At 38.7% G+C, this 13,841-nt stretch overlaps 1 protein-coding gene across 2 annotated transcripts in view; it reads left to right on the forward strand.

The window, feature by feature from the left end:
• Nucleotides 1–13,841, forward strand: part of ak8 (adenylate kinase 8) — a 112,144-nt gene that overhangs the window by 81,702 nt on the left and 16,601 nt on the right. For both annotated transcript variants that reach the window (XM_067969774.1, XM_067969775.1), the window contains one exon: nt 12,235–12,315. In XM_067969774.1, coding sequence (XP_067825875.1) covers nt 12,235–12,315 — 81 coding nt within the window. The remainder of the gene's footprint in view (nt 1–12,234; nt 12,316–13,841) is intronic.

Below are 13,841 nucleotides of genomic sequence, written 5' to 3' on the forward strand. Positions count from 1 at the left end.
ACCGCAGAATTAATAATCACACATTATGTGTGTTTAGTGTGTATTCTTCAGACAGCTGCCCCTCTATTGCAGCCTTGGGATGTAGTCCCCGTCTTCTATTAACAATAATTAGCCTTGTAAGACTAATGGAAGGAGCCTTGTCTAATTGCCCCATTTGAGGGCCCAATTATGCTATTAACATTGTGGGTTAAGCTGATGATGAGAGCATTCATTTGCATAACATTAAGTTAATTGAGCTGGAAGTAGCACTGGATACTGTTAATGATATTGGGATACAGTTTCTGAATGGATAATGATGACCCAAGATGAGGGATTCACCTGACATTTTCATTAATTAACAGCTATCTGATTACCTGAAGTAGCACAATGCACAGTGGAAGACTGCATAACTACAGGCGTTTAGAAATGAACCCACTGCATAGCAGCTTCTTTTAAAGAGAATTTTTTTTATTTACCTGAGGATTTAAAATGTAAAATCAAAAGTGAACAAAATTATGTTTTACTTCAGCCTTGTGATTAAGCTTTGATATTTTGACACTAGTGAAAAAATATTTTAGTTAGTTGGTAATCTTAAATGAAAGCACTAGGCCAGAATCCTGATGGATGGATTGTTATTGCTACAGCATTTCTCTGCATTGAGCTCTGGTGATAAAAAAAAATTCAAAAAATCCATTATTCTAGTTTTTTAAATTCATGTGCATTTACAAATCTGTCTACGTCAGTTTACAGTCTGTCCACACAGTTATTTTACAAATTGATAATTTGTGCATGTATAATGGTTGAGCCCCCCAAGGATCCATTCTTGGTCCCCATGTCTTTCTTGTCCAAATGCTGCTCCCTCAAACATAAGGTCAGCTTCTACGTGTATACTGATGACACCCAGCTCTACCTGTTCACTGTTTCTCAACTCTTCCATGGCGCCTGTGCTATCAGACTGCTTGTCTGACATCTAATCTTGGATGAGCTGTAATTTCCCCCAGGGAAACATTGGGATGACTGAAGCCATTCCCTTCAGACCCTGGCACAAACGCTGTAGGCTTACTACTGATTCCATCCCCTCCCTGGCTGCTGTATCAGACTGAACCAGACTATTTGCAACCTTGGGTGTCCTGTTCAACTCTGACCTTAGTTTCTGAACCCATGTTGTTTCTATCACAAAGCTGACAACAACAGCAATTACTTCCATTTGTATAGCGACTTTAATGTAGATAAACATCCCAAGGCGCTTCACAGAGGCGTAGTCAGATCAAAATTGATGCTTTGCCAAATAAGGAGATTTTAGAAGGGGCGACCAAAAGCTTGGTCAAAGAGGTGGCTTTTGAGGAGGGCCTTAAAGTAGAGGGAGGTGAAGTTAGAGAAATGGAGAGTTCGGAGGGGGAGGGGGGCAGGGGTTGTAGGGCTAGAGGGGTGAGGCCATGAAAGGATTTAAATATAAGAATGAGGATTTTAAATTGGAGGCTTTGGAGAACCGGGAGCCAGTGTAGGTCAGCAGAACAGGGGTGATAGGTGAACGCGACCTGATGCAGGATAGGATACGAACAGAGGCGTTTTGGATAAGCTGGTTTACAGAGGGAGGAGGATGAGAGGCTGGCCAGGAAAGTATTAGAGTCGTCGAGTCTGGAGGTGATAAAGACATATATGAAGGCTTCAGTGGCAGATGGGCTAAGGCAGCAGTGGAGACTGGCGATGCTAGAGCTGGAAGTAGGCAGTCTTTATGACTGACAGGATATGGGGTCAGAATTTCAGCTCAGGGTCAGATAGGAAGCCAAGACTGTGAACAGTCTGGTTCACCCTTAGTCAGTGGCTGTGGAGGGGGATGGAATTGGTGGTGAGGGTACAGTGTTTGCGCCAGAGACTGTTGGCTTCAGTCTTCCCAATGTTTAACTGGAGGAAATTGCGGCTCATCTACAACTGGAGATCGGATAAGCAGTCTGACAACTCTAGAGGCAGGGATCGAGAGTTGGTGGACAGGTAAAGCTGGATGTTGTTGGCGTACATGTGGAAGCTGATGCCATTTCTGGGGATAACTCTGCCAAATGGCAGCATGTAGATGAGGAAGAGGAGATGGCCAACGAAAGCTTATTGAGGGACTCTGGAGGTGATGGTGTGGGGGCAGGAAGAGAAGTTCTTGCTGGAGATGCTTTGGCTATGATCAGATAGGTAAGCGTGGAACCAAGCAAGGGAAATCTGATTGAGTTGGACAAAGGAGGAAAACCTACCTATTTCCACCTTTTGTAATATTGTTTGCATCCACCCCTGCCAATGAAATCCTTATCTGTTCCTTAGTCTCCTCCAGGCTCAACTATTGCAACATCATTAATGCAGATACCATTACCCAGCCAATTTCGTTCACTTCAGATGAAAATGAGGGGGCTGAAATTCGCCATTGGCAACAGTGCAAAGCACCCCTGATCTTTCTGGCTCCACAGAAGTGAAACTATTGATAAGCTTACTCACCATTTTTGAGCGGCCTCCAGTAGTCCCTTTAAGGACCACTGGTGTGGCCACTCAAAACCCAGAACAATTGGGTGGAGCAAGCGTGGCAAAAACTCCACCCATTTACTGACCAATTTTGATCAGGGTCCTACAACTAGCATTAGGAGCCCAATTCACGAATGCAAGGCATTTGTTTAGACAATAAGATAATGGCAGATTTATTAAACGAGTACTTTGTATCCCTTTTCACAGTAGAGGAAGAGGATAAAATACTAGTCATTAGAAGGGAAACTAAAAAGAAATCAAGGGGAGGAACTTATTGGATTCAATATAAGTAAAAAGAATGGTAATGGGGAAAAAATGGGACTTGGGTTAGATAAATCTCCAGGACCTGATGGTTTCCACCCCAGGGTATTAAAAGAAGTAGGTGAGGAAATTGCAGAAGCATTAATCATAATCTTTCAAAGCTTTTTTGATTTGAGAATTGTGCCGTTAGATTGGAAATTTGCTAATGTCACTCCATTATTTAAGAAGGGTGGGAGAGAGAAACCAGGTAACTACAGGCCTGTCAGTTTAACATCAGTTGTGGGGAAACTACTATCAGTCATTAAGGATAGAATGACTGAGCACTTGAGCAAATATGAGCTGACCAGGGAAAGCCAGCATGGCTTTGTTAAGGATAAGTCATGTTTGATTAATTTAGTTGAATTTTTTAAGGAGGTCACTAAGGTAGATAGGGGACTGTCTATGGATGGTATCTATATGGACTTCCAGAAGGAATTTGATAAGGTTCCACACAAAAGATTATTAGTATAAATGAGAGTGCTTGGAACTGGAGGTAACCTTTTGAAAGGTTGGAAATTGGTTGGGCGGTAGGAGGCAGAGAGTGGGGAAAAGGGTAGGTACTCAGATTGACGGGATGTGACAAATGGTGTTCCTCAGGGATCTGTCCTGGGGCCTCAACTTTTCACCATATTTATTAATGACTTGGAAGAAGGAGTAGAGAATTATATATCTTCTGGGGGAGATTGGGTGCAGGAGGTTACGACCCAAAATTCATCCCCCTAACATTGACTTAACTCCCCAAAAAATAGGTGCTACAATGTTGAATTTCTCCCTCTATATGATTAACCAAAACTAAACATGTTTACTGATGCCAGGAAGGAATATACCGAGTTTCTCTCTGCACAAATGAAAGGAATTAATTTTGAAATACAGTGACTATTGTGTGGGCAAATGTAGCAGTTATTTTGTGGACACCACGATCTCACAAACAGCAGTGGGATCAATGATCAGTTAATCTGTTTTTTGATGGATTTGATTGCGGGAGGAATGTTGTCAAGAGTTCCCTGCTCTTCTTTAAATAGTATCGGGGACTTTTAACATCCACCAGAACCATTGGAACAGGCATATGGGTCTTGGTTTAACATCTCATCCAAAGGACGGCAACTCTGACACCCTCAGCACTGCATTGAAGTAGCAGCATAGCAGAAAGGCTGAACAGCCTGGGGCTCTTTTCTCTAGAAAAAAGAAGGCCGAGGGCTGACCAAATAGAGGTCTTTAAAATTATGAAGTGGTTTGATAGGGTAGACGTAGAGATGTTTCCACTTGTGGGCTAGACTAAAACTAGGGGCTATAAATGTAAGATAGTCACCAATAAATCCAATAGGGAATTCAGGATAAACATCTTTACCCAAAGAGTGGTAAGAATGTGGAACTTGCTACCACAAGGAGTAGTTGAGGTGAATAGCATAGATGCATTTAAGGGAAAGCTCGGTAAGCACATGAGGGAGAAAGGAATAGAAGGATATGCTGATAGGGTTAAATGAAGAGGGGTGGGAGGAGGTTCATGTGGAGCATAAACGCTGGCATAGACCAGTTGGACCGAATGGCCTGTTTCTGTGCTGTAGATTCTATGTAATTATGTATTCAAGTCTTGGACCTACAACTTTCAAGACAGAATTGCTACAAACTGAACCAATGCTGACAAATGAAAGGTTTACATTGGAAATGACAGGAGAAGATTTTGCCCAGTGTATTTTAGTCGTAAATTTGCATAATTTAATCAGTAAAATTAAAATAACTTTTATGAAGGATAAACCTTGTCTGTCTTAATAAATAAATCATTTTTGCATTGATAATTAACAACCTCTTTCTAGTAATCCTCGAGGCTTTTCTGACAAGAATTAGATTGTAGAAATGACATGGGTATACTTGTCAGCAAAATAATACCAGAAACAAAACCTGAAATATCAAGATCAAATCCTCCAGATAATTTATAGTCCTGTAATGAATGCTTGAAATTGGAACTAGTAACTTTTACTGAATTTTCAGCATCTTGTAGCAAAGCTATCCTTAGAGAGAATTAAACTCAAGAGGTTAATATCAGCAATCCCAAACTGTGTAGAGAATATTTCCAGACATAACCTAAAATTTAGAATGACTTCCTAGTTCAAATTTCTTAAAGGTTTGAGTTTTTTCTTACACTTATAAAATTATAAGTTGTCTGGTTATTCCACTTGATGATGATTGGTATTTTCTTCCTGGTTACTACTACCTAGAAGACAAGTCAGAAATGTTGGCTGCCTTCAGTCACTTTACCGTATCTGTGGTTATCACTAGAGCATTCTTTCACGTACTGTAAAGTTCATCCTCCTGAAGTTTTGAGTAGTTGTTTCCTTTTCCAACCAGTGTGCCAATTGTCAAGTTGTAAGTAAGTGTTACATGCATTTACTGCAGAACTGACATCCTCCATTAGCAGTATATGCTCAGTCACCATAGACCGTGCTGCAGAATGTCTGGAATAGTGATAGATTTGCTACACTGACTTTGTCTGCTCCATATCAAATATTAAACTAATTAGTTTTCATCACATGAATGCACCAAAGTTCTGCACATGTATACTATACAGTGCATTGATAAGCTAAATGGCTTCATTCAAAACAATATTCTTAAAAAGAATTTGCCAAAAACAGTCTCTCCAGAGGAAACCCTAAGCTTGGGTAAAATCAATAAAACCAATTGTCAGTGCGTTGCAATTTATTATTTTGCTGATAAATGTAACCAAGAAAATCCAAATATAAACATAAATTTTCAAAAGTGGGAGAATAGAAATTACGTATTTATATTTGGCTTTTCTTGTTTTGTGAAGTTCATCATTTTTGTAAACTATTGTGAGCTATGGCTATTGAATAGGTACTTTTGAACCTTGAAGACTTTTGGCTTCCCTTTTATGTTAGCCACTAGTCTATTCTCATACTCTCTCTTTGCCCTGCTTATTTCCTTTTTCACTTCTCCTCTGTACTTTCTATATTCAGCCTGGTTCTCACTTGTATTATCAACCTGACATCTGTCATAGGCCCCCTTAATTATCTGCCTAATACATGTGATATTCCATCACCTTCTAAGGACACATTTTCAGCCACACCCTATCTATTGCAAACTTTTCATTGTAACATGCCTTGTTAATGCACACAAACCTCTTAACATTACTTTAGCATTGGACAAACTGTATTCTCCTTGCCAATATGTACCACAAGCATCAGCCTTTGCTCCTGTATTTTTTTCAGGTTCCATCTCTCGGCACGACGCAGAAATGATGACTCAACATTAGCCTTGTATAAACATGTTTCATACCACATCATACTTTTCTCCTCCTGAATAGCGAGTTCATAGTTTATAAAAGGAGGGCAATCACCTCCTAGGAGGTGAAGATGAAAATCCATCTCCATCTCTCTCAGTCCTATGTGCATACAGTAATTTCAAGTTGCAAAGAACATTCAGTAATTCAAAAGGGAAGTAACTGCCTTCTAGCTAGGCACTGCTAAAAATGACATGTTAATGTAAAGAAAGGCAGGAATAAATCATCGCCCTTAAGGATGGACACAATGGTTAGGTTAAAGGCATGCACTATAATTGCTTTCAATCTGCCAAGCAGAAATGTGACTGTAAACATGAAGTGACAGTAACAAGATTTTACTTTTAATGTGATGTAGTTTTCCTGGGAGAAGCCTTGTTTAACCATTTTGCAATAAAACAACAAATAGCAAGTCGAGCACTGTTTGGTGTAAATGTTGCTACAATTTTTGGGATATTTTGATTTTGCTATCTTTTAATCAAAATCTGAACATCTAACTGGTGCAAGAAGAATAAGTGATATATGCATGGAAATATATTTGGAAAAATTGATAGGTGGGGATTTACAAAACTGTAAATAAAAGCTCATATCCATTTACAAAACTGAGATATATTGGACAGAATTGGTAGTTTAATTAAAATGAAAAGTAACAATAAAAGACACAGTAACCACTAGAATCTACTGAATCTGGCGGGTTTGTGTCAAGACTGTTAACCCCTTCAATAGATAGAGTAATAATCTTCTGAGCCCCTCTGCCCATCTCTCTCCAGGTTGTTACATCTGATCCTGTCACATATTTCTGTGCAGAGTAAAATCAGTCTTCCATATTTATCCACCTTCATATTTGTTCACACTTTGCCCACTATAATTTTGTAGAGTACAAAATGATTGTCAATAATTTTAGAAAATATTAAATAACCTGCATGCGAGTCACTAATTTTCATTACTATTTCATCTAAAAAAAAGTTGTGTCTGGATTGGCAGATATTGCTTATTTTAAAATAATCACCATTTGAAGTTTCCCAAGAGCTAGTAGCATTAATTTGTTTCTAAAATATTCAGAAGAATGGGAAGATTAAAACAATGTTGTTGCACACAAATATTATCAAAGCAATTATTATAAGTGAAAGAGCTCAACTAAATCTTTGTACCCCTCAATTGCTTTAGTCCAGGACAATTGCCCTGATATCTTTCCAGCTGGGCTACTGTTTGTCAGTTTGATTAAACCGACAGTGTACATACCTTAAACAACAACTGTACATCAGTCCTAAGGATGAGTCCCAAGACGTACCTTATTGTACTTTTTTTTTGATGGAGAATAAAAATACTCAGTACATCAAGGGTTGTTCATTAAACCAGTCCTTTGATAATATTCCAAACCCAATCAAATAATACAGAGAAATGTACAGTTGGATTTCTGGGGCTTGCAGGTAGATTACACACTGATCACATTTTAGATACCATTCAATCAACCTTTTGATATTAGTAATTAAATAGACACATGGGACATTGGAACCTATGAGGTCTACAAGATGTCATCTACAAACAATAACCTGCTTAATGATACTCATACCCAGGAGGGAGTCAAACTGATGTTGTAAAATATTGGACAATTCTATGGGCCTTTTGGAGAGTGTTCCTAGTGGAACGAAGGACCTCCACTATCCTTCCATCTTTTATTGTATACTAATTACCATGAATAAATACTATAGTGCAGCCTGTCAAAGATGGCCGAATTTCAAATTTTAGAACGCTTAATTTCTTTAAACATTTCTGCTCCCATGAATCTAAAAATGTTGTAATAAGTGAAGTATAATCTTGTTCCCTCCCTTGTTTGTAACAATATTTTGTAGTTATTCTTGAATTATGAACAATAGAGAGAATATTCCATAGTATTTTAATTAACCACTGTGTTAAATTGCCAAGATATACAGCAAGTTATACAGCAAGATTTTTTAAAAATGTGCTGTTGTGGACTATAGTGAAATGCTGAATGTTGTATACTGGACAATGTACTGCACGGCAGTGTTGGGAAATCAGTGGAGCAGCATTTTTAAGTGCTGCTGCTAATTGGGTTGATGGTATGTGCTCCCCTGTGATATGCCTAGAAGCCACTGTCTTTTATCACAACAATGTGCAAACAGTGTAAAGTAACCAAAATAATGATGAAATTTCCCTTCAAAATGGTTGTACCTCTACCTCATTGATTTCTAGGATGACACATGCTGTAACTGCCTTTAAAAGTGGCTGTTTATTCCTCCTATAAGTTCCATTTGCTTCTATTCCTAACCTGTCATTTTGAGCCATGATTACAATAAACTAATGTATTGTATAATCTACACATACGCCTCAGTATAGCATCAACATTTCCTAATATTTGTCTGTAAAGCAAAATAATTGTAAATTAGATGGATCATGACATCCTGATTTGTTCTAGAAAAAAGAAATTTAAGCTCAAATAAACAAAGTAACCATACCATTGTCATGTATTAATGCTTAACAATCCTCTTCTGGTGGAAGTCCTTTTCCTAGTTATCAATCTGTGGAGTTTCACATGCTCACATGGCAAAGATTTGGTAGCTTGAGAGCAAAAGCTGATAAATGAGGAAAGGGAGATCTGATGGTATCTAAAAAAGGCTATATATTAGTGCTTTTAAAGGAAATAGAAAAATGTCCGAAGTAGTTTGAGGAGAATGTCATTGTCCAGGTTAGCAACGAAAATACAAAGTACTTACCCATAGATTACTACCTCCATGTGTTTAAGTATTACTTTAAAAAAAATTCCTAATCGAAGGATTTCAACATGGAGCCTCCATTTCATTGCCCAAATACTCTGGGCTGATGTCAGCCAACGAAATCCATTGGGAGTGTTTTGTCTCTATAAAATTGACTTGAGTGGAATCGGCCCCTTTAGTGGTAGATTAATTGTGGGCTCTTCTCTCTCTCTCCCATTCCTTCTTTGCCAAGCATCATTTGCTGTGTCTCGATGGTCAAAGGAAAATTATGACTGCTCCATTAGCCGAAAAATATGTTGCAAGAACAAACAGATCGCTAACAGAACATTATACTCTGAACAAAGACTGGTTTAACCTCAAGCATGGAGATACCTATTGTCATGGAGACTATTTCAATTAGCCACTGTGTGAAAACCACATGTTAAATGATCAAGATATGTTATACAACATTTAAAAAAAAATAACAGTGAGCTATTATGGACTATAATGAAGGACTGTATGCTGTGTACTTGACAATGTGAAAGCCAAGTCTGGTGACATCTTCTAGACCAGAACTGGTTATGTAAATTCAGAAGTGATAGAGCAGCCCAGTATTAGAGCAGTTATGATATTCACTTTACATGGCTGTTGTCAGAGATTCATAATAATTTCTGTGGCTGATGCTTGAATCCTTCATCCACATGTGCACGGTGGATCTTGTCAGCTCTTAGCCAGAATCCTAAGGGGAATGTAGGTGCGGAATGTCTCATCACAGAAGAAAAATGGCATTAAATAAATTTTGCCCCACAGCAAGTGGGCCTCATGTCAGTGGAGGAAGGAACTGTGGGTCAGTCCAGACAGATGAGATGAAAGTATCTCCGCTCTCTAGTAAGCGTTAAGGGTCCTTACTGAAATGAATTTCGGCACACAAGCAGCTCCCAGTGGATGCAAGTCTATAACATAAAACTGCCCAAATTTGAGTTCTAATTGGGCAATCTCGCTCAAAGAGGCCTTAAGGATAGCTGGTGTGGGCAGTGGAAATGTGTTGTTACAGGTTGGAGTTGCTTTTCTGAGATAAGAACTAAATCACATTTGTGGAGCAGTAGGTGGAGTGCTCTACACTGCTTCTAACTTCACATATTAAACCTGGAAATTATTGATATTGTCTCTGGGTGTAAAGAGTACAAGTTCTATTTTCTGCTATGGTCACTCTCAACTTGATAAGGATACAAAAAAAAATAGGATTGGAGGAGACTACCACGTATTTCCCAGCTGAAAGAGGAGGTGAGTAGGCATGATGGGAGAGGAAATTAAAGAAAAATGAGCTCCAAAGTAGATCTAAAGAGATAAGTGGGCTACTCTTTCAGCCTTCTACGCACACAGCCAAAAACTGATTCAATTCCGGATGGTTTTAACTACACAAAAGCTTGGCTTAGCTTCTACATATTACAGGATCAACAAGAAAGTAAACAATTGAAGTCTTTGAGAACGATGAAATATGCATGGCTATCTGTGACAGGCAGATAAAGTAAAGCAATTAGGCACGTAATCCGAGCGGTAGGCAGCAGGAGCCCCAAGCTCTCTATTAGTTAATGTAGTTTGTACCTCCTCATCCCATCAAATCAGCTAACACTTCCACTAATTGGTTCATGAATTATACAGCTCCCATTATAATTTAATCACCAATAAACATTTTGGGCCGGTGTAGAGTGTATCTCTCATTAATTCGTTAATTTAAGCAGATGGAAGGGTGATCGGATGAACGGATGGCATACATTGCCTGCGGCAGAGAAAAAGTGGACAAATAAAATATAAAAAAAAGGGAGGGCGAAACCTTTCAGGATTTCAGTTGTCAGAAACCCAATCTTCAAGCTGACAGCCGCCTTCCTCTCTGACACTGAAATTGAGTGACAGATTCATATCAGCGCTTGTCAACTGCCTAAACATCAGGCTGGTTGGTAAACAGAGCACAATGTAAATTAATTCTCATCTTACAACCCTTTCTCTGTTCCATGAATATTTCAGCACAGGCAGCATAAATATTAATACTAATAGCTTTGCTCAGTAGTTATTATTTCTGTTTTATGACAAATATTCATAAAATATTCAGGACCTTTTAGAACATTTACACAGTTGAATGTGAGATTGCCAGCTTCCAGGGAAGGTTGAACATATTGGGGTGCTCTTGATGTTTTTTCTAAATTAATTTATAATGAATGGTTAAATACGTAATCAATTTTGAGCAGTGATTCACCAAAATATATGTTGGGGTTATTGCAAGATTCTCTCAACAGGTTGCCTTTTTTTTCTCTTTTCTTTTATTTTTAATTGGATTCATGAGTTTTATATCTGATGTTGTAATTTGCTTGAAGTACTTGCTAATTTAGCAGTTAATGGCAGCCAAATACAGTGTCCCTTCTGTCCCTGGAGAGATTTTACTCACAACTGGGGTAGATTTGTCACAATCAATTATGACTTAAACAAGAAATGGCCAGCGGGGGCTGTGCTGGAGGAACTCGATCTCTGAGACAGGTCTAGTACAGCCGGTATCTGAGCATTACTAGATGCACCAACCTCCTGAAAGGAGCAACCAAATAATACCGAATATGGTTTATTCAGGGTTTACCAAAATGGCTTATATTGTATATGAAATATTACAGTTCCATTTGCAGCACTTTTTTTGTACATTGTGAACATGATTAATAATTATATAATTCTTTTATACTTTGCATTTTTGTTCTGTAAAGAAATTTAAATCAATTTGTTTTAGATTTGGGGACTTTATGCTTAAAATTAGATGATGATAAGATTATTGATCACTGTATAAACATCAGTACAGTCTGACAAGAATGCAGTGTCATTCTTTATTCATTATACTCAGTGTATTTTGGGTGGATCACCCAGGAAGCATGTAGGGGTGCCTATCTTTAAGACAGTTTTGAAGTGGACATACGTGAGTTTCCCCTTCCTGCGCTACACTAGAGCTCCATGCGGTGATGGTCCTTGTTCCTTATTATCATCAGCTGCATTACACCTACCTTCAACGTTTCAGCTGGATTTTTTTTAGAACATTTTCCTAAAATGTTGCCATATTTGAAGTTCTGCTTTATCTATAGAAAGCCCTCTTGCATAACTGACATCCACACTTTTCCTCGGCTGCCTGACCCTTGACGACTGCATTGCCTAATGGAAATTTCAAGAAAAGGGTGAAATTAAAGATTTGAGTGGGTATCATCCTTCATTTCAGTTGATACAGAGAAGTCATACAAGGGACTGATACATTTTTGTAATGAGAGTTTACTCTGGGATACATCTACACTATGATAGGTTGCTGGCTTGCTCTGTCCACTGTGTAATTTGACTGGTTTCATTCTCGTCCTGATTTATAAACCTTCCACAAAACCCAGACTAATTAGTTTCTGTTTCTGATTTGCTGCCTTTTCATAGGGTGTTTTTTCTGGATGTTCCTGATGATGCTGCCATTGAGCGTCTAACAATGAGGATGACTGATCAAGTTACAGGTGAAAGGTCAGTATTTCTTTTTTCCAAATGATCAATTGTGTAAGCCATTTTATACCACAAATTCAGCCTCAAGGCCTATGTTTTTATTATATAACTGGAGAGGTAAAAGTTGGATAGAAACCTTTGATATTTAACCAGCTTCTTTGATTTTCCCCTTAGTTAGCTTAAACTTCACTGATTGTATTTGCTATATATATAAATTAGGATGTATTGCATATTTATTGTAAAGATTTGTTTTGAAGCCTCTCCCCCCCGCCTTCCCCCCCCCATTTATATTCCTTTGTTATGGATCTACAAACAATTGTGAATTTTTTTTTATTGTTTACACTCTCAAACATTTTCAAAGTGTTGAAACTTGTATTAAATCCCTTCTTAACCTTCTCTGTTCCAGTGAATACAACATAAACATTATCCTCGTGAATCAATGCATTGCTTTTCCATGACTCCAATATTCTTTTTATAATGGGTGCCCAAAACAGCGCACAGTATTCTAACTGATGCTAAGAGCGAGGACTTTATGTCTCGCTGACTATCCAAACAGGAGATTCAGCAGCCTCCTCCTCCTCCCCATCACACCAACACCAGGTTCATCTCTCCTATGAGGCCAACCTGTAACCTCAGTCCCTTCACCACCTAACTCCTTGCCACTCAACAAGCCAAGATTCAAACTCCATATTCATTATCAAAACTGCTTACTTCAATAAAGTCGTTTCCACCTCATCACTGCTACCACTGAAATGCTATCCATGTTTTTGTTCTCTAATACCCTGCTCAATGGCCTCCTGAGCTCCATCCTATATGAATTCCATCTCATCAAATTGCATCCTGCCCTGCTGTAAGACCCGCTTGCCCTTTACCCCTATCCTCACTCACGCCAATTGGCTCCCTCTCCCCCAGTGCACTGAATTCAAAATCCTTGTTCTCATACACAATTCCATCCAAAGCCTTGCCATTCCCTGCCTCAACAATCTCCTCACCTTGTGTCCTTTCCATACCCTTTGATCCTGCAACCCTGGTCACCTTGTGCTCCCCCCCCCCCCCACCACCCTTCCACTCTACCAACAATGGCAGAGCCTTCAGCATTCTTGGCCTTTCAATCTGCAGCCCCCTTCCTAAACCCTTACATCTTGTTACTTCTCTCAAAAGTCTCCTTACAACTTTGATTTTTTACCATGTTTATGGTTCTCTTTCCTAACTCTATTGCTGCTTGATATCCATTTCTCCTCTGTGAAGTGCTCTGGGGCATTTTGCTGTGTTAATGATACTTTATAAATATGAATTATTGTTGAAGCAAGCATTTGAATCGCTATAATGCCTGGGCATATTTACATTATGTTTTTCTAAAAGTGATCTGCACCCTTAACATCATCAAAATATGTAAATATTCAAAATTGACAGCAACAGACAATCCATTTCCCATCATTGTGTTTAATTTTTCTTTGAGATGGATGTGGTAGAAATTCAATGAAATGTGCTGTCAAAACCCGTACAGGGACAAAGTGTTATTTGGACTAGATCTATTGGGCATAATC

Source organism: Heptranchias perlo, chromosome 31 (genome assembly GCF_035084215.1).
Source record: "Heptranchias perlo isolate sHepPer1 chromosome 31, sHepPer1.hap1, whole genome shotgun sequence".
Classification (NCBI taxonomy): Eukaryota; Metazoa; Chordata; class Chondrichthyes; order Hexanchiformes; family Hexanchidae; genus Heptranchias; species Heptranchias perlo.